Source organism: Micrasema longulum, unplaced genomic scaffold (assembly GCF_059751315.1).
Source record: "Micrasema longulum isolate JH-2025_06_02 unplaced genomic scaffold, ASM5975131v1 h1tg000927l, whole genome shotgun sequence".
NCBI lineage: Eukaryota > Metazoa > Arthropoda > Insecta > Trichoptera > Brachycentridae > Micrasema > Micrasema longulum.
In genome coordinates this window covers 470,415-492,581 of record NW_028278118.1, presented here as the reverse complement: position 1 = coordinate 492,581, position 22,167 = coordinate 470,415, and the positions used below count along the sequence as shown (strand labels likewise).

The following is a 22,167-nucleotide window of genomic DNA, read 5'->3' as shown; positions in this document are numbered from 1 at the left end:
AAGCAACCAAAAATACTAACGAAATAAATATATAAATATGAAAAAGCAAAAAAGGAAAACATTTTTACATATAAAAAAAGTTTAAGAATAACATTGCGAGAGAAAAAAAGAAATCAGACTCGTTTTATAACTATCAAGTCCAGAACCAAATATATCAGCCTTGTCCTCATACTGATTGCCATATTTATGGAGCCTAGGTATAGGCGAGTGCATGTGATAGTTGGTCATAAAGCAGCTGGAACATGAAGTTCAAAATTAATATATTTTAGAAATTTCTTCTGGACGCGCTCGAGTGAATCAGAATATACACGATAATGGAGCGACCAGCGACCGACCAGACTGGAGAAATATATCCTAAACGACTTCTAACCAGGGAGCAATAAAGTGACTTGATTGGTGTGATATTTTTTAATTTGTTGTTGCCAGGATAGTATTTTTTTTTACGCTACTTTGCTCATCTAATAAGAAAACTAATGAAAATTGGACCTCTCGGATTAAACAACGCCGTGGTGGACGTTTGACCGACATTACCTTCAAAACATAAAATATTATTTGACATGACATGAAAATATCCGTTTTATTTAAAATAAAATAAGTTTTTTTTAAGTTCAAAGTTCATTAATTAAATTACTCTTATTAAAAAACACTTAACTTATCTGCTCTGTTGTGTCAATCAATGTTTCCGGGTTTACAATAAAATTTTAGAGATATTAAATATTTGTTTTTTTTAATATGTTTATCTTACATTTGTGTAATGATTATATTTTTCGCGATCTGGCAATATTACGCGGCGACTTCATGCAAGCGCGCGGTGAAAGTGGAGCAATGTGGGGGGTTTTTAGAACGCAGTCCGATGTATTCAAATATGACTACGCTTCTTTTGGACTATTCTTAATTCTATGGTTTAAGCCATAGGGAACAAGGGTAATATTCCAAACGCTCTCGCGGCCGTATTATCTTGTATATTTATATTCAAAATACGTGAACAAAACTGTTTTCTCGTGCCGCGAGAGCGGTACAAAATAGCACCCCAGGTAATCAAAATGACACAACCCAACACCTACTAGATCCAAGGCCTCCCCGCTTCTCTGTGACGTCATCACCCGTAGGTAAAGCAAGCAACATCAAATTGACAGCCGCTGTCATACCGTGAATCGAAAGGACGGGAAGAAGTTTAAAATGAAACCACATTGGGGGCAATAGGTTTCTAATTAAAAGATAATTCGATACAATTGTATTCTATTTAAATACATTAAAACTTAAATGATTTAAAAATAACCTTTTTATTAACATAATTAAACAGAGATGAAGAACATTTAAGAGGAGGTAATATAGTAGTCTAGGCATCTAAAGGGCTAATGACCTGTCATTGGCTGGTTTAAGTGGCCACTTGACACACTCAGCTCTTTAACTTCACAAACAAATGTTATGGCTTTCACGGTAATCTACTACGTTGGATTGAGTCTTATTTAAAGTATCGCCTCCAATCAGTTGCACTATTAAACTATCAGTCTTCATTTAAACAATGCTATTCCGGTGTACCCCAGGGATCCCACTTGGGTCCATTATTGTTTATTCTTTATATTAATGATATGGGTAACGTCTTTAAATTTTCCGAATACAAAATATTTGCCGATGACACAAAAATATACAAGAAAGTTACTTCCCTACAAGATTGTCTTGATATGCAAGAAGATCTTGAAAACTTCTCTACTTATTGTGTAAATAATCAGCTCATATTAAATCCGCTTAAATGCAAAACAATTACCTTTACGAGAATAAAAAATCCGATAGATTATTCGTATTCTCTATCGGGTCCAGTCTTGCACCGTGTCCAAGAAATACGAGATCTAGGTGTAGTTCTGGACTCAAAAATGACATTTCAATCACATATTGATAAAATTATTGAAAAAGCATATAAAATGTTAGGTTTTATTATACGAGTATCTAAGCCTTTTAAAAATGATCTAACAATAAAAAATCTTTATTATAGTTATGTAAGAACCCATCTTGAATTTGCGTCTATCGTTTGGAATCCACAATACATTACTTATATTGACAGGCTGGAGAAAGTACAAAACAAATTTTTAAAACATTTGAATTTCCGATGCTCTCGTATATTTCCAAATCATGACTTATCTGGACGTTTTCACAAACTGATTAACCTCGAAAAAAGGAGAACATTAATGGACCTCACATTCCTCTATAAAATTATTAACAGTCTAGCTGATTCGTCCCAGCTCCTAAATAAAATTCAAATAAACTGTCCATCACGTGCCCTACGAAATCACCCAACCTTTAGAATACCTAGTGTCAATACGAACTATTGCCAGAATTCGTTTTTACACAGATCGTGTTCCACTTTTAACAGCTTTTTTAACCATATAGATATATATCATACAGGATTACAATTATTTAAAAATAGTGTATTGAAAACTTTTGAATAAAACTCCGGTTGGTCCCTTTTTCTCTTATATCACTCAAATTACATACATTAATATTATTATTATAAATTAAATTTCTCTTTTGAAATTTTGTATTACTACTAAAATCGCTTTAATGAAATTTTATCGACTTCTTTTAGTTTAAAATCTTCTCCTTATATTGCTTTTTCAAATTTTAAATGATTACTGCCATACTTGTTATTCCTTCTTTATTTTTTCTTTTTTCTCTGCTGCCATTGGCATGTTTTTATACTTGTTATACTTTTAAACTACTTTTAATTACTTATATTATATATGTTAATAAAATCAATATATTGCTGCTCTTACTATAATGTGTCATTAATTTTGAAGATGTTTTTTAAATTGACCTAAATTTAAATTTACTGTCTTATATTTCACTTAAAGATTCTTCTCATCGTTTCTTTGAATCCCTTAAAATAAATATGTGTTTATGTTTTTCCTTTTTTTTAAAAAATGTTATTACTATTTTATTTTATTTTTACATCTGAGTATGTTTTTCATTCTTTATTTCCATTCTTAATTCTTAATTACTCTTACAATTTTTCTTCATTTTTAATATTATTTCCATTTGTAAATACTCACTACAAACTACAAACCTTAAAATATATATTTTTCACTTAAATTTAAATTTTCAAACAACTTTCATTTATGTTTTCTTTTTCCTTCTCTTTTTTATACTTTCATAATTAACATTAGATTTAATTGCTTTTTAATATGGAAACTTCACTGGTCCATTAGAATTAAGTCCAATTGTGTAAAATATTAAACTTTGTAACTTTACTGTATGTTTCCTGAATAAAAGAAAATAAATAAATAAAAATAAATAAAAACATCAACAGATGAAAGAATTGAAGGAATGTATGTTCGGATGGGGTGGTGCTTTAAAAACAAATATTTTACCAGTTGAAAAAATACAAATATTAATTATTAAAGTTATTTTGAAAAAAACGTCTACTTTTCCCAATGTTCAATTATTTAAAAAAATTAAGGTTTCAGATATAAAATTGCTATATAAAAAGAATTGTTTGCTTCAAATACATAAAGATAAAATAAATAGTAGTATTTTTCGGTCTCAAAACGTAAGTACGCGACCTAGAACAGGTGGTAATATCCTAATTCCTAAATTAAAAACAACTACTGCACAACATCATTATACTTACAGAGGAATATTTTTCTTTGATGAAATGAACAAAGATAATAAAAAGTACAGTAAGGAATACAATATATTTAAAAAAGAAGTAAAAAAATACATCTATAATTCTTCTTTAAGTAACACTGATTGAAAACATCGTTAATATCTTTTTTGTAATTAATATATGTTATTTTAAAAATGTTATTGATTAAAATAAAATAATCTATTGTAAGACGTCACTCCCCATTATGTACACAAGAATTGTTTATTTCTTTTACGTAATGGGAAACGTTAATGTAAATATATGTATTTTATTAATGTAAAAAATTATAATTAGTTGTAATATTGTATTTTAATTTGTTATTAATAAATAAAAATAAAAAAACGAAAAAATATGGGCAGAATGGTGAATGTTGAAAGTGGCCACTTAAACCAGCCAACGATAGGTCATAAGCCCTGTAGATGCATAGACTACTCCCTGGGGAGTTGTGAATATTAAAAAATTACAACAGAGATAATGAACATTTTAGAGAAGGGTAATATAGTAGTATATGCATCTACAGGGCTTATGACCTGTCATTAGCTGGTTTTAGTGGCCACTTTACACACTCAGCACTTTAACTTCACAAACATCAACAGATGAAAGAATTGAAGGTATATATGTTCAAATATTGGCAGAATGGTGAATGTTGAAAGTGGCCACTGAAACCAGTCAATGATAGATCATAAGCCCTGTAGATGCATAGACTACTATATTACCTTCTCTAAAATGTTCATTATCTCAGTTGTAATTTTTTAATATTCACAGCTCCCCAGGGCGTTGAATCCATTCCTTGTGTTGGATGCTCGATACCTTCGACCTCGGGACTGTAAACAAGGCCTGCTCTCTCGCGAAGAAAACAGGGAACGTTTGACTTTGTGTAAACTAATTGACGTTATTGTTTTGAGTGTCAATCCTGGAATGAATCAAAAGAGTAAGGACTTACGATTTCCTCCCTTTGGCAAAGGTCCAGAAAAACACCGTTATCGTTTGCACAAATCACTTTGAACGTTTCGTGTATGTTGGTGATTCGAATCACTGGTCTCGCTCGCGGTACGGTTTTCGTTGTTGTGTTTTTGCGCGTTGCTTTATTGACTCGCCGTCAGGGAGGGGGGTACATTGGGATTCAAAACAAGGACCACCGGAATCCAAGGACGGAATGGCTTGAAACTTGAATAAAAGATAATGAATCCAAAACATCTTTGGACAAACTCAAAATATTGTTGATAACCTCTCTATAGTGAGATACAATTATGTCAATATATAAAACCGTTAACAGTGGTTTGTAAGTAAATACAGATCAAATTATAAAACAAATTATAAAAAAATATGTCACTAGAAAAACGCGACATGTTTGGCATTGATGATTGTGACGCCAGGATTCGTGACATGTTCTAAACAAATTCAAGTGGTTTGGAAAAAAGTTGAAAGTTAACATGAACCGTGACGTGTTAGGGACGTGGCCAATGCAATGACTGTTTTAGCGGGAATTCAAAATAACTAATTTAAAAGTATTTTTTATGCGACTAATAAGAAGTTAAAAAACATTTTTTTCCCCGCAAAATTTAATAGACCTTTATAAATTTAAAAAAAGTTATATTTCTGTAGTATTTTTACATTATACTTTAATTCGTATAATTTATTTTCAATCAAAAATCTTTGTTCCAAAAACTGAAAAAAACTCTAATGTATGAAGCCTATGTAAGAAATAAAATATGTTATATGCAACTACTATGGGGAACAGGAAGTCAAATGACATAAACAGACTTAGGTTACATAAAATATAATATAGTTGTTTGAGTTTAATTAGCGAAAAGATGTTACTTATGGACTTGAAGATATTGGAAAGTTTTCTAATTTTTATATATTTTTTGTGATCTGTCCGTTTATATATTTTTTTGTATTAATTATTAATTCCAAATACAAAGAATTAAATCACGTATTTTGAAAAATGTGTATTTACCATCAGAGCAGGAGAACATTTTATTGCCAGTATGTGTCAACATGTGAGTTTTAAAGTATCTCTACGTGAACATGTGAACTGGCACTCTGAGCATGAGTATGGTTACTCACCAGTATGGGTCAAGTTTTGTCTTTTCAAATTCCTTCGATTTGAAGCAGTATGAGTCAAGTTGTGTCTTTTCATATTGGTTTGATTTGAACATTTATACTGGCACTCTGAACATGAGAACGGTTTCTCACCAGTATGAGTACGCATGTGTGATTTCAAATGGCCCCTTAGTGAACATTTATATTGACACTCTGGGCATGAGAATGGTTTCTCACCAGTATGAGTTGACATGTGTAATTTCAAACTCCCTATTTGTGAACATTTATATTGGCACTCTGGGCATGAGAGGGGTTTCTCACCAGTATGAGTTAACATGTGCGATTTTAAATGACTTCGAAGTGCAAATTTATATTGACACTCTGGGCATGAGAATGGTTTTTCACCCGTGTGAGTTGACATGTGTAATTTAAAACTCCCTATTTGTAAACATTTATACGGACACTCTGAGCATGAGAATTGTTTCTCACCAGTATGAGTCAAGAAGTGTCTTTTAAAATTATATTTAAGGGAACATGTATATTGGCACTCTGTACATGAGAATGGTTTCTCACCAGTATGAGTTAACATGTGTGCTTTTAAACTTTTACTTTGTGAACATTTATATTGGCACTCTAAGCACGAGAATGGTTTCTCACCAGTATGAGTAAACATGTGTGATTTTAAATTATTTTTTTCTGAACATTTATATTGACACTCAGAGCATGAGAATTGTTTCTCACCAGTATGAGTCAAGAAGTGTCTTTTGAGATTACTTCTCACTGAACATACATATTTGCACTCTGGGCACGAGTATAGTTTTTCACCAGTATGAGTCAACTTGTGAGTTTTTGAGCAGTTAAAATCCTTTTGCCTCGCTTGTAAACCTGAAACAACAACAAAAACATGTAAACTAGACTTCTTCCGAGTGTACTAAGGGGTAAATAATGCAATAAAGACTTTTCCAACCAACAGACAAGAAGGGGAGACAATTTTAGGCTTCCTATGGTAAGACTGTCTCTAACGCGAAACAACTTGATGATGCACGAATGACGTCTTTGGATTGTTGGAAATGGAAACATTGTTTTTTATTGCATTATTATTTTAAACAAATTAATAGGCTTACGAAATTGCTACCAGATTGGCATTAATGATATACAATACACTGAATTGAAGGTGAGGTTTAGCATGGGCCGCCTTTAGTAAGCTCTCATATATCCTAAAATCTCCGAAGTATTTACATTATTTAAAGAATAAACTTTTTGATGCTTGTGTTCTCCCTGTATTGACATATGGCTGTGAACTTTTGTGTTCACGAAAAAATTTTTACACAAATTATCAGTGACACAGAGAGCCATGGAAAGGAGAATGCTGGGTATTTCGTTGAGAGACAGAAAAACCTATACATTGATTAGAGCGAGAACAAAGATTACCGATGTGGTCCATAGGGCTGCCAACCAGAAATGGAGCTGGGCTGGTCATATAGCCAGAATCACAGACTCTAGATGGACCAAAAAAGTCCTGGAATGGCGACCCAGAACGGGTAGAAGAAGTGTCGGCAGGCCTCAGACGAGGTGGTCTGATGACATAAGACGAGTAGCAGGAAGTGGTTTGATGCGGTTAGCTCAGGATAGAGAAATATGGAGACTAAAGGGGGAGGCCTATGTTCAACATTGGACAAGAGACGGCTGATGATGACGATGATGATGATGAATACACTAAATGAACTTATCCAAACAATTTTTATTAAAATGTACACTACTTATAGTCAAAGCATGATCTAGGCAGATATGGAAAGTGTGTCATCTAAAGTCAGGAGTGATAAATAATACCGATATTATGCCTTTTTAAATAACATGGATCATGAATGAAAGACGTCTTCGATTCTTTAACACTTAATAACACATATTGTATTTATTTGTTTGTTTGTTTGTTGTTTGTTGTTTGTATATGTTTAGGTTATTAGATTAGATGTGTTTCGACGAAACGAGGGAAGCAGTTATACAGCAGAGAACAGTCAGCTCGTGCCTGGACCATATTTATATTCGCGACAGAGAGAATTTTACTTACTTGAGGCGATTTCATTTCCACGAGAGGAATCCAAACATTCTTGTTTGATGTTAGAATAATCTAGATCCATATCTGTACGGATAATTATATCACTAATCCTAGGCTGGTCAGTACTGGTCCCCGGTTCAGCCTTCACGGCAGCAACATCTGGCTCCTCACTTCCGTGGGAACATGGCGCCCCTTCCCCAGTATGGAGAATATCTCCTTCTACATCGCCAGTCCCCGGTTCAGCCTTAATATTCACTGAAGCTATTTCCACTGTTTTACCTTCGAGAAATAAAAAGTTAATATCAAGAAAAACATGTTCATATTTACTTATATTTAAAATTATTTAATTCACTATATGCTAGTCAAAACAATACTACAAGTCTTATATTAAACAAAACTTAATGAATATTTTTACTTTTACTCTTCATTCTTTTTTTTATTCACATTCATATAATTATCTTCATACCGTTTTCATACTTTAGGCATTAAGCTATTAAGTGTTTTTCTTTAAATAAAAATCACAACAAAAACCAGGATGATTTTTGAGCGACAATTTCGTAGCGTTAGAAAATCGAACAGTGATACTTTATTGTGTTGTTTAATTATATTTTAGAATTGCGTGGATTAATGGCAATTAACGATTAAAATCATGATAAGTAATCCATTAAGTTCTGAACACGTCCCTTTTGTTAATTGCCATGTAACTGTCTTTGAATAAAAATCAATAGGTCTAGGATTGTAACTTTTTGCCGTATCAGATCTGGCCACCGTTGCACTCCGTCCCATATTTTTCAAAGTAAAATTTTAGACTCCAATGCCTGCGAATGTGGAGGTATTGGAGATCTTAATCACATTTTTTTACATGTCCTTTAATAACTGGGAGGAAAAAAATATTTGATATTTTATTTATGATTTTTATAACCTTTCCAATTCATTCATCTCAAATTTTCTCTTGTACAAATTGTTTATTGATTAATTCTGTTTATATTTTTTTAAGTTCAAACTGTTCCCAATTATGATTTATAATAATTGTGTCATTGAAATAATTATGTTTAAATTAATTCTTTATTTTTTTTACAATAAATTTATCTTACATTTTTAGGTTTATGTAAAATATTTTGACATTATTACTTCCGGCGTTTAATTTTGAATTTGAATAGTCATAATTTATCATTAATATAAGATTATGTTTGTTAATATTTTGATTCTTTTGTTGTAATTTTTCTAGTTATTAAGTTCTATCTTCCTTCTAATTTTACTGTGAGTTTCTATTTTCTGTTAAATAGGCACTATCAGGTTTTGGTGGGTTTTTCTGTTAGTGCCTATTTCAATTTATGTTGAAATTTTTGTTGGTTTGGATATGTGTTTATTATTACAATGGATATTTCGATGTTATTCTTGTACATATATTTTTCTTGTCTTTTGTTTGTATCTATATTGTTATTCCTTTCTGTTTATGTTTTTCTTATGTTTATAAATGTAACTTGTTTTTGGCCGATGTTATCAAGTTTTGGTAGTAGGCCCTAATAAAGAAAAAAAAACTATGGTGTATTTTTCTCTATACGACACTCTATAACTCTATTCTTATCAAATAAAACACATTATTTGAGCTCTCAATTTATCAGAATTTCGATCTACTTACTTATCTAAAGATAAAAATAAAAAAACACGTTGACCCTAAAATTCCTGGCATGCACCGATTTGCCCATACAGTAAAATATGCCCCAAATATCCAATGTTGTAATATTCTGGAATAATTACACGAATAATACAACTCTGCCGCTATCTTGACTTTATGTCAGCAATTATACAATATTAATTAAGGTCCCGTGCGTACTATCATCCATTGTCGACAGACGTAATGTCAGAGCAGATAATGTGGAAGGAAGTATAACTTACTTGAGACGATTTCATTCTTAGAAGAGGAACCAATACATTCTCGTTTGATGTCAGGATAATCGATATCCATCTCTTTGCGGATAGTTATATCACTGGTTATCCTAGGCTGGTCAGTACTGGTCCCCGGTTCAGCCTTCACGATAGCAACTTTTGGCTTCTCACTTCTGTGGAAACATGACGCCCCTTCCCCAGTTCGGAGAATATCTATTTCTACAACGCCAGTCCCCGGTTCAGCCTTAATGTTCACTGAAGCGAATTCCATAATCCTTGACTAGTTTGGGTACATATGATTATTCAATATGAATGCTAATGTCCTGGAAAGAAAAGAAAAATTAATATTGAAGTTTTTTTTTATATAGGAGTTGGATTATTATTTACCTTGCTTATAATATACAAGGTTTTTTAACCAATAACAACAGGGATGGAGAATACCTTTAATAAGGGAATATGGAAGTCTAGGCATTTACAGGGCTTATGACCTGTCATTGGCTGGTTTAAGTGGCCACTTTACACACTGTGTAACATTCACCATTTTGCCTATGTTTGAACATCCATATTTTTTCAATTCTTCCATTTGTTTATTTTAGTGAATTTAACGAGCTAAAACCTTTATTGTTGTGAAAAGATTCATCTGACTGAATTATTTCAAATACTAGCCCCTAGGCAACGCCTGAAAACAAATTTTCAATTTTTATACTTCTTTTTGGACCATTTGGTTTCATTACAATATTTAAGTTTGTCTAAATGTTCGTAGACAAAAGAGTGTGTAATGTGGCCACTTAAACCAGCCAATGACAGGTCCTAAGCCCTGTTAATGCCTAGACTTCCATATTCCCTTATTTAAGGTATTCTCCATCCCTGATGTAATTTGTAAATCTTAATGACTCCCGAGGACGTGAAATCCAGTCTTTTGTCTACGAACATTTGGACAAACTCAAATATTGTACAAGGTTTATATTTAAAAAGTGGATTTTTCTGCAATTGAATTTCTTTAAATTTATCTTAAATGTTGGGATCAGGAGGGGGTATACTTATATGGGCCAAACAGGAACTTCTTAGCATTTGCTCATGTGGAGAGGAAACCACTTAAAACTCTTAAAGTATTTAGTAAATGCAAATAGTTGTAAAACGAATATGAAAATAATCATTTTTAGTTTTGGGTGTATTTAACAGATTCTTTCGCCTTAATCTGGATAAAAATATCTAGGTGTTATCGACTTTACAATACAGTAAAATTTTAATTTAACTCCAACACAAAGTACCCTTAACTTTAACCCGTACTTACGGGTCACAAACATGGGCTCGCAATTTTAATATTAATAAAATCAAACACTGATTTATTTTATTGTATTAAAATTATAACGTGGAGTTCTACTAAATAGATATCAACTCAATAAATAGTCTAGCTCAATATAACACCTGGCCCTAACCGGCCTAATTTCTGATATGTATATTTAAATTTTCTGGGTACACTAAAACAGACGTTATAAAATCAATTCCTGTTTGGACCCATGGCGAAATAGCCACTATAATATTAAATAACACGCTACAATTAGAAGAAAAAAACATAAAAATTACGAAGGAAATGTTGCTGTGTGTTTCTGTTCTTTTTGTGTTCTGTTTGTGTTGCGTGTTGAATGCATTAATCTATGGGCTCCTGTTGTCAAACTTCGCTCTTTCATTAATAATTATTTAAGGAAATTACCCAAAGTTTCTTCATCCATTAGGATCACTTCGTAAAGCGTTATATATAATAGACTCTTAAACAATGATTAAATAGTTTTATGACGCAAACTTCGGAACTGTCAAGAGCATCCTAATGCGGAAATGCATAATAACAATGTTGCCAGTACATTGCCAGAAGAAATTATTCATTACAATAATGAATGTTAAAACATGGACAACTCACATCAACAATTTGCCATACCGAAATTATGTGTGTAAAAAGTTCGCTGTGTATTGTCCCTATGTTAAACCCCCGTCACAAGAATATAAACCGAATTACACCTAAATTATTTAAAACCCGAGGGAATATGTGACCTTTTTCTTGACGCTCAAATTAGTAGAACGGTAAGCTCATGCTTTTACCAGCTGAGACAGATTAAATTCTTTCATAGTTAGAAAATTAAGGTCATAGTTCAATTCAAATCATTTCAATAACGTTTTTTTCTTGTTGTTGTGTGTTATCGTCTTGTGCGCAGTTCACATGGAGTGGGGAAAGAATACTTAGGTCCCTTGATTTACTTGACCTATCTGGTAGCTCGGGTGGGTGCTTCACCCCCGAAATTTCTCCATCACAGTATCCAAATCATATACATTAAAATGCAAACAATGGCTGTGTACCATAATAATTAACGGCCGGGAATTTTGCTTTCAGAAAACTACCTAATTACCCCGGTCGGAGACACGGTTTTTAAAGGAACTATCACCCAGTGGCCCTTGTTATAGGTAATTTTATTAAAATTGAAATAAAAGTCATATCAAGTAAGTACGCTTTTATTTAAAAATTTTATTTTTTATTTTTTTAAATACAATTCCATATTCATAAATTGATTGCATAAATAAGTACATACGCAATACCACGAAAGCCATATAAAAATAGTGAATGACAAAATGAATACGGAGCGTACTATAGAATGAACTTTTTTATTATTATTAAAGAATTGTGATTCAGTTAAAATCTATAGCCTACTTCCACTATAAATTAAAACAATTAGTTACGAGAAAATGAATAATTTATATACAACCATTTTTGTGAAAATCATCTCAAGGCGTACAATCAATTATATCTCAGCACGTTTTTAAGCTACAGAACGCATGATCAATTGAAAATCTAGTTCCTCGTTTCCAATTAAGATACATTTAAATTATAACCAGAATGAGCTTGATTACAGCACGACTTGCAACTACAGAGCGCATGGACTAAAAGAACTCTAGCCCCCATTTACACATTTTCTAAATTGACTAAGAAATTTAGAGTAGGTACTCTTTAAAATTAAAATAATTAAAAGGATTGAGATTATAACACGTCTTGCAGCGACTAAGCGCATGGACCGTTAGTATTCAAGACCCCATTTACAAAATGAAGGTATTTTGTAATTGATAACATCTACATATTGAAGCTAGATTATTAATTGTCTTGCAGCTACAAAGCGCATGGACGAGTTAAATGCTAGCCACTTAAAATGATATCAAGACATTTTCAAAAAATGAACGTAAACATTGAGTATAGTAGTCAATTTTTTTAGTGTTCATGCCAAGAAGTAAGCTTCATAAAACAAAATAAATAACGCACTGTTTCAACACAATGGAAAATATTTTACAGATACATTTTACGTCGAAGCCTACGCGGCGTTTTGTCGGGGAAACAAAATAAAAAAAATAGAAGTTGCTGGTGATTTGAATTTGAACGTGGTTAGAAACTTGAGACTTATATAAAAGGCACTTTGAGAACTTTTTTGAATACTATTGAGTTTATATTATAATTTTGTGTAGATTCTCAATTCCATGGGACAAAAAGTCATGTGTTAAGTTTGGACAAACAATAAATTAACACAGATATATTTGTATAACCAGAAATATTATAATGAAGGATCAGACATATAATCATATTTTGAAAAAGAATATATTATGGCACATTAATATGATGAGATTCCGATTTGTCTGAAAAAGAAAACTACTGACGAATCGTGTATACTTCCAGTGACTACATATTATGCATTAGAGAACATGGCCCTCACACAAAGAAATGTAAAACAGCTCAAATGCACACAGCAATCCATAGAAAGATCCATGCTCCGTATAAGCTTAAGTGATAAAATAAGAAATGAAGAAATTAGGAACAGAACTAGTATAAAGGATATTGTTTATTTATTTATTAATTTACACGCCCTACGGGCTTTTATATATATTAGAAATTACATTCAAGTGCAGCAGTGAAACATAAGTATGTAAATTGAGTTAAAATCAAAGATAAAATAAGATAAACTAAAAGATACAATAATAAGTAAAAATAAAGAAATGTACCAACATAGGTATAGGGTACATAGAAAAATATTTAATAAGTTTACATATTAAAACATACACACATACATATACATACATATAAGTTTATACATTATTATAGAGATACATGAAAAAAAAAGTAAATAAAGAACAATATTAAGAAATTTTATACAAATTAATTTATAACCTTTTGAATACTTAACCTATATTTATAAAAAGACAGACGAAATATATCAACTTCACCATACTCGTTACCTAGCCGGTGTATTCTAGGTATTGGTGAATTGTAATAATAATTATGATTGCCAGGATATTCAAAAAATAACGTTAGCTGCCGAGTATTTCGAACTGGTACTTTTAAGCTGATAACACTAGTTAATTCCGGGACGTCCAATACGCCATTTGCTATTTTATATAAATTTAATAAATCATTTATGATTCTTCTTTTACAAAGAGTTGACATATTTAGTGTACATAATAAATTATAGATCGCATAGCAGGACTGAAGTGAAAAAAGGTAAAACATGTTGCGAGATAAGATCTCACAAGATGGACCCCTAAAATTTTGAGATGGAAGACCTAAAAAAAATGGTCCGACGACATAGCTGATGTAGGGGGTAAAAAATGACTACAAGTAGCAACCGACCGAAAAAAATGGAAGAATATGGAAAGGGCCTATATCCAGCAGTGAAGGACAGAAGGCTGAAGAAAAACAAATAAGAATATGATAAACAACAACTTAAACATTTGGTAAGCATTATGTATATTTTATATAACTTGAGGAAGACTCCATCGCCTCTCGAGTTTTCCAGCGCCGAATGATCCCGTTTCTTCTTGGTTAGTGGAAAGATGAACAGCTTCCGTCAATTCAGACGCGTGATCGCGGAACTTGATTTTACAGCCTCCGAGATATAAATCTAATTAACCTCGCCGTCATTTCATAACAACTAACCCCATATTGAAATACTCGTGTGAAAATTACTGAACTTAGATTTTCTGTAAACAAGACCAGCTGCGGCATTAGTACAGAACACACAAATAATAACACAGGAATAATGAAGAATGTAAGATGTAATAATAGTTCAGATACTTCATAGGTGGATATTTTTTGGTTCTGTGTGCATTTAATTATTGAAATAAATCACTTATACTGGCAATCGCATTTAATCTATACTGGCAGCATTGTTGTAGCATTTCATGATGGCCGCGCTCGGGTGTTCTGACAGTTCCGAATTTTGCGTCATAAACCGATTTAAAGAAGTCTATTCTTTATAACGCTTGACGGAGTGACCCCCATCGATGTACAAACTTTTAGTAATTTCCTTAAACAATTATAAATGAAAGGGCAAAGTTTGACAAGCAGCACGTAACAAACATAGAACAGATACACAGCCATGTTTCCTTCGTAGTTTTTATGTTTTCGACAGAACCGGAGGGCATACCTGACAAGATGTATAAATGTGGAAGAACCTAAGAATCACCTACGAGGATATGGCGTGATGATAGTAGTAGTATCTTCTAATTTGAGTGTGTTGTACAATATTCTCGTTGCTATTTTGCCATGGATCTAGTGCGCACTTCGCTGTATGAACATATTGGTACCGTATAACTAAGAATAGTCCAGAAGGAGCGTAGAATCATATTTGAATAGACCGGACTGTGTCCAAAAACACCCCATCTGCCCGCTTTCGCTGCGCGCATGCCTGAAGTCGCTGGTCCAGGTCGCGAAAAATATAATCATCACACAATGTGAGATAATTTGTTGTACACGCGGAAACATTGGCTGACACAACAGAGTAGATAAGTAAAGGGTCATTTAATAAAAGTAAATGAATAATGAACTTTGAACTTAAAAATAAACTAATTTTATTTTACGATAAGCGGATATTTTTATGTCATGTTAAATAATATTTGGTGTTTGAAAGATAATGTCGGTCAAATGTCCACCACGGTTTAATCCGAGAGGTCCAATTTTCGTTAGTTTTCTCATTAGATGATCAAAGTGGCGTAATAAAATTTGATTTAAAAATAAAAAAAAATTAAGTTATGCATTTGCCATTTACATATGCATTTGCTACTTACACATGAAATGTGATCCCATCCTGTTTCTTTTTTATCCCAGCAGCATTTCTACTCTTTAAACCGACACAACACGGCATAGTTGAAATTAAATCGGGAGTTGCGTACTGAGCGACGTCTTGTTATGGAGTTCGCTTCGGTGATCATTAAGGTTGAACCGGAGACTGGCGATGTAGAAGGTGATATTCTCCGTACTGGGGCGGGGGGGCCGTATTTCCTCGGAAGTGAGGAGCCAGGTGTGGCTACCGTGAAGACTGAACCGTGGGCTGACGATGCACAAGGAGGTATTCTCCATACTGGGGTTAGGGCGCCATGTTACTACAAAAGCCACGAGCCAAATAATGTTACCCTGAAGGCTGAACCGGAGACTGGCGATGTAAAAGAGGGTATTGTCCATACGGGGGAAGGGGCGCCATATCCCTTCAAAAGCGAGAACCAAGGTGTTACTACCGTGAAGGCTGAACCGGGGACCAGTACTGACCAGCCTAGGATAGCTGATGCTATAATTATCCACACAGAGATGGGTATAGATTATCCTGACAACACACAAAAATCTTTTAGTTCTTCTCCGGAAAATGAAATCGCCTCAAGTAAGTAATATTTTTTTATTTATTATTAATATTTAAAGCATTAACTTTGTGGTCAAACATTTAACTAAATACAACAGAGATGAAGAACATTTAAGAGAAGGTCATAAAAGTCTTGGCATCTTTAGGGCTTATGTTCTGCCCATGGCTGGTTCAAGTGACCACTTTACACACTGAGTAACATTCACCATTCTGCCCATATTTGAACATCTATATTCCTTCAATTCTTTCATCTGTTGATGTTTGTGAAGTTAAAAAGCTGAAACCTTTATTTATGCGGGTGAGATTCATCTAATTGAATTATTTCACCTACATACTTCTCTTAAATGTTCTTCATCTCTGTTGTAATATGTTAATATAAACAGCTCCCCAGGGAGTTGAATCCAGTCCTTGTCTACAAAAATTTGCACAAACTCAAAATATTGTTGATTTTACTAAATGTTATTAAATATTTTTCTATAACCACTTACCGACTTTTCTAAGTCTACCGGTTTCGTGACGTACCCGTCTCTTATATAAAGATAAAATTAGTTTATTAAAAATTCAGGTGTTGACCAATTAAATTGCAATTCTTGTCCTTCAGTGTACGTTGGAAAAACATCAAGAAATTTTGATATTTGTGTTAAAGAACATATGAGGTGTTTTCACAATAATAATGTCTCTGAATTCGCAGTGCTGACAAAGAGACGGTTACGTCTTGAAACTGGTAGGCATTAAAAAGTCGGTAAGTGGTTATATACAAATATTTAATAACATTAAGTAATTATTGATTTATTTGTTATATAAATTTATGCCTTCAAAAATGTACATGTTAAATATCAGAAAATCTAAATAAAACTAGTGAATTTAAAACATTTAAGTTTGTAAGTAAAATTCTTGATGGAGTTCGTTGTAATTTATTATAGAAATAAAAGACGAGTGATATTTTAATCCACGAATTTGGAATATCCAGTGACCGGGTTCAGCGCTTTCGCGACATCTTCAATACTGGTCGACTTTGAGTCTCGAAGATGTGGCGGAAGCGATAAAGCCGGTCACTGGATATTCAAAATTTGTGGCTTAAGCCAGATATTTTAAAATATCACTCGTATTTTATTTCTATAATAAACTAGTGAGTTAGAAAATTAACAAAATGTCTTCCACATTATCTGCACTGAGATCATCATCATCATTCCCTTTCCGCACCTAATGGTCCATAGTAGTTGGTATACCAATCGCAGCATATCTTGATCATTTTTGTTACATGGAGGCAAGATGACCAGTCTTACGATTAAGGTGCCAGTCCAGAGATTATGAAATATTCTAGTGTAAAAACACATTTTTAAATTTATATTTCATGTCAACCATGTCGGGAATCGAACCCGAGACCTCTTGCGTGGTAGGCAAACGCACTGACCACTACACCACGAGGCCGACAAACGGCACTGAGATCACGTCACAAATAAATTAAAATTGTTTTAAGTTAGAAGCAGTGTTTCCATATGAAGCTTGATATTTTTTTAAATTTTTTTACAATAAACATAAGTGATAAAACAGAGTATTAAAAAATAAAGCATAATTACATAGCAATGAAAGACATATTATCAAAAAATCCCACAAAGGCATGGCCTGTTCGTGGGTATACATGAAAATGTTAATGAATTTTTGCTCCTATAATAAATAATAAACAGTTATATTTTTGTGTAACATAAGAAAGAAAAAATAAAATATTCTGAAAAGATTATATAGTATTTTTTTTATAGTGATTAAAAAGGAAATAAAAAATATTAAAAGAAAAACACAAAAATATTCCTTATTGTTAAAGGGCAACAAAATATATCATAGAAAAAAAGAGTTCATACCTTTAGTTGGAATCCAGGATAGTGCGTGTTTTTTAAAAGGAGGAAAATTTTAAAAGTTTGGAATCAATGAAATATCATTAGTAAAAAGAGAATAAAAATTTTTTGGGCCTATAAAATATGCATGTCTCTGTGCAAGCCTCGTTTTACAATGTGGTATTTCTAACACACGATTCCTTTTTTGACTTGATCTATTCGAATTACTTGTAAATAAATTTTGGTTCTTAAATATATATTGTCTCCACCGCTAGTCTGCTGGTTTTTATTGCATTGATTACCCTTTGGTACATCTGGAAAAAGTCTTGTTCAAATGTTTTTGTTTCAGGTTTACGGTTGAAGCAAAATGATTTTTGCATTTCAACTCACATGTCAACTCATACTGGTGAGAAACTATTCTCGTGCTTAGAGTGCCAATATAAATATTCAGTTGAAAGGGATTTGAAGTCACACATGTTAACGCATACTGGTGAGAAAGCATTCTCGTGCTCAGAGTGTCAATATAAATGTTCACAAAGATCTAATTTAAAAAGACACTTGTTGACTCATACTGGTGAGAAAGCATTTTCATGCTCAGAGTGCCAATATAAATGTTCACTAAATAGTAATTTAAAATTACATTTGTTGACGCATACTGGTGAGAAACCATTCTCATGCTCAGAATGCCAGTATAAATGTTCACGTAGAGATACTTTAAAAACTCACGAATTGATTCATACTGGTGAGAAACCATTCTCATGCTCAGAGTGCGAATATAAATGTACGCTCAAGAAAAATTTAAAATCACACATGTCGACTCATACTGGTAAGAATCAATTGTCTTGCTCAGTGTGCCAATATAAATGCTTACAAAAAAGTCATTTAAAAAGGCACTTGTTGACCCATACTGGTGAGAAACCATTCTCATGCTCAGAGTGCAAATATAAAGGTTCTAATCAAAGAAATTTGAAATTACACATGTTAACTCATTCTGGTGATAAGCCATTCTCATGCTCAGAGTGCCAATATAAATTTTCACAGAGGAGTCATTTAAACACTCACATGTTGACCCATACTGGTGAGAAATCATTTTCGTGCTCAGAGTGTCACTATAAATCTTCACGTAAAGATACATTAAAATCACACATGTTAACTCATACTGGTGCGAAACCATTCTCATGTTTATAGTGAGAAAGTTCTTACTGTGAAATTACAAAAAAACTTAATTAACTGCGCAATTTTATTACAAATTTAAACAAAATATGTATGTCGTCTAATCCATTTAGTTTTTAGACCAATAACAAGTTTAATATTTTTTACATGTTTAAACTGAGCATAAAGCAACAAGTAAAAGTGAAAAACATACAATATTAAATTAATATACTTTCTCGTATATATTCAAAGTTATGAGTCACCTGTCGATGGGAGAAGTGCTCTACCGAAACTAAAGTGTTATTTTAATGAAATAAACGTACTTAACTATTCACAAAGTTTTTATTTTATAAAACATAATTTCGTATTAAGTTTTATTCCACTTTTATTTATAAGTTTCACTGGTGATCATGTTTCGTTGTGACCAACACGCCAGACTGGTAGAAAATTAAAAAAAAACTTATGTCCTATGCAAATGAAAGCAGACCTCTTGCATTGTAGGCAGAAACTCTGACCGGATTTAAAACCCTACATTTAAAAACGTTTTGTATAACACAAACAATATCAACATATTGCAACAGAGATGAAAAACATCATAGAGAGGGTAATATAGAGGTCTAGGCATCTAGAGGGCTTATGACCCGTAATTGGCTGGTTTAAGTGGCCACTTTACACACTCACCCGCATAAATAAACGTTTCAGCTCTTTAACTACACAAACATCAACAAATCAAAGAATTGAAGGAATATAGATGTTCAAATATGGGCAGAATTGTGATTGTTACACAGTGTGTAAAGTAGCCACTTAAACCAGCCAATGTCAGGTGATAAGCCCTGTAGATGCCTAGACTTCTATATTATCATCACTAATATGTTCTTCATCACTGTTGTGATATGTTAATATTAATAGCTACCCAGGGAGTTGAATCCAGTCCTTGTCTACAAAAATTAAGGCAAACTCAAAATATTGTTGATAAACAATATCGACGGGCTGAAATTAAACTCAACACGGTTCCCGGCACTAAACACTACAAAAATGACAGAATGTGCCTGCTGTCGACTGCGACACGATACAAATTACTAGCACCTAACTAAACACATATTTTTTCTACAAAACACGCAGTTTACCCTGAAGATGGCTCCTGTAATGGTAGCTGAAACTTCGGAACGAAGCCGGGAACACGGGATCACTTAAAAAGATCTATACTCCTCCCCCTGGAGACGCAGACCATCTCCAGGGGAGGCGCCAACAAAATTATAGTAATTAAATAATTTTATTCATTTATTTAAAAAAATTACATGTACATAACAAACTAAGATTTAAGGCGTACATATTATAATAAGAAAAAAAGAGCTTTTGTCAATGTAGTACGAGAATCATGCTCCGGAAAACCCCTTCGGATACATGGAACAGATTAACATCCAGAGCGATGCTGTTCAGCATAGCGGTAACCCTTCCAACGGCAGGGTAGTCCTGCATATCGGAATATGAAACAATCTAATATGACGCTGTGTTAGATAATTATCAGGAACATACAAACCAATGCTTATCATAATTTTGGAATTATCGACCGTACCGCGCAACAACCGATAAAAACGTATAGTCAAATACACATTCCTTCTAGTCTCTAAACTTTTGTAGCCGAGCATACCCTGGAGAAACTCGGTCGGGTAGAGGCGAGGATAATACCCGCACTCTCTCATGTAGAGATATCTCAGAAACTTCTTTTGGATTTTCTCTATCATATCATAAGTAGACATAACAAATTATTTTTAATTTTGTTTATTGGGGATATCAACAGTAATACATGTAAAAAAAATATATTAAATAAAATAAAAAGAGAAGAAAACCAATGACAGATATAATACATGCTAGTGTACATTTATTTGTTCTTAATTTAAGTTTCTACCTGATTCCAGAATTCATTAAAATGCTAATTAAACAAATAAATTTTAAAAAATCAAGCATATATGCTTGAAAAGACAAGTATATGAATCGTGCATATTGCCGGTGACAACATACGGACTAGAAACCATGTTTATAACACAAAAAAGAAGCATGAAATTAAAATGCACGCAACGATCCATGGAAAGACAGATGCTCGGTGTATGTCTAAGAGAAAAAATAAGAAATGAAGAAATAAGGCGCCGAACCGGAGTCGTGGATATCATGGATCGTGCCAGCAAAATTGAAATGGCAGTGGGCAGGACACTTGGCGAGGCAAAATGATGGCAGGTGGACACCCAGAATAATAAAGTGGAGACCGTGGGCAAACAAAAGAAGTGTTGGAAGGCCACAGAAAAGATGGGTCGACGACATTGCCTCTATTTCCGGTAAAACGTGGATGATGAAAGCGGGTGATAGGAAGGAATGGAGACGTTTGGAAAAGGCCGCCATCCGCCATCCAGCAGGGGAGAGAATAAGGCTGCAAAAGAAAGAAAGAAAGAAAACTAATTTTGGTTAATATTTTTTTTAGTTTATTCAGATAACAAATATAAGTATACATTATTACGACTAAATACATTTTTTTAAATATAAATTCAATACATATATTTACACTTTGGGAAAAAAAAAATATTTAGGCATTAATCTGGCATCAATGAAAAAAGTATGACGACGCGTCCACATCAGAGTCTTGAAAAATTGACATTTTGGCCGATTCCGTCAATGATTTTGAGTGTTTTATTTTTTTAATTTTCTCGAATTCGCGGTACCTTACTAACTAAAAAAATAATCATTCTTTAGCTACATGGACGCGTAATAAGATTATAAACATATTGGCATTCAAAACTCAATTTTCTAAAAATGATCTATTGAACATACAAGAACTAGGGCAGCGCTTTGGGTCAGAATTTTTGAAAAACCAATCGATAAACTGTTCATAACCTA

The 22,167-nt window shown here is 33.0% G+C and overlaps 1 protein-coding gene and 1 long non-coding RNA gene across 4 annotated transcripts; one reads left to right on the top strand and one right to left on the bottom strand.

The window, feature by feature from the left end:
• Positions 1-5,404: 5,404 nt before the first annotated feature.
• LOC148278137 (uncharacterized) lies at positions 5,405-11,459 on the bottom strand. The gene is made up of 4 exons (XR_015823272.1): positions 11,347-11,459; positions 9,642-9,955; positions 7,755-8,021; positions 5,405-6,571 (listed from the first exon to the last, which is right to left on the bottom strand). It is a non-coding gene; the product is annotated as an uncharacterized LOC148278137 (long non-coding RNA).
• A 3,383-nt stretch (positions 11,460-14,842) lies between these two features.
• On the top strand, positions 14,843-19,610 carry LOC148278136 (uncharacterized). Of its 3 annotated transcripts, none has more exons than XM_088231861.1 (3): positions 14,843-14,947; positions 15,769-16,315; positions 18,476-19,610. In XM_088231861.1, the coding sequence occupies exons 2-3, from the start codon at positions 15,850-15,852 to the stop codon at positions 19,312-19,314; spliced, it is 1,305 nt and encodes a 434-aa protein (XP_088087987.1). In that variant the 5' UTR covers positions 14,843-14,947; positions 15,769-15,849; the 3' UTR covers positions 19,315-19,610. The 3 variants fall into 3 exon arrangements, with proteins under 3 accessions (XP_088087987.1, XP_088087988.1, XP_088087986.1); XM_088231862.1 differs by having other exon boundaries at positions 14,854-14,947; positions 15,772-16,315; XM_088231860.1 differs by having other exon boundaries at positions 14,855-15,395.
• Positions 19,611-22,167: the final 2,557 nt, after the last annotated feature.

Coding starts and splice junctions, on each gene's coding strand:
- LOC148278136 (XM_088231861.1), top strand. CDS start 15,850: ATGGAGTTCGCTTCGGTGATCATTAAGGTTGAACCGGAGACTGGCGAT. Junction 16,316..18,475: donor GGAAAATGAAATCGCCTCAA/GTAAGTAATATT, acceptor TTTTTGTTTCAG/GTTTACGGTTGAAGCAAAAT.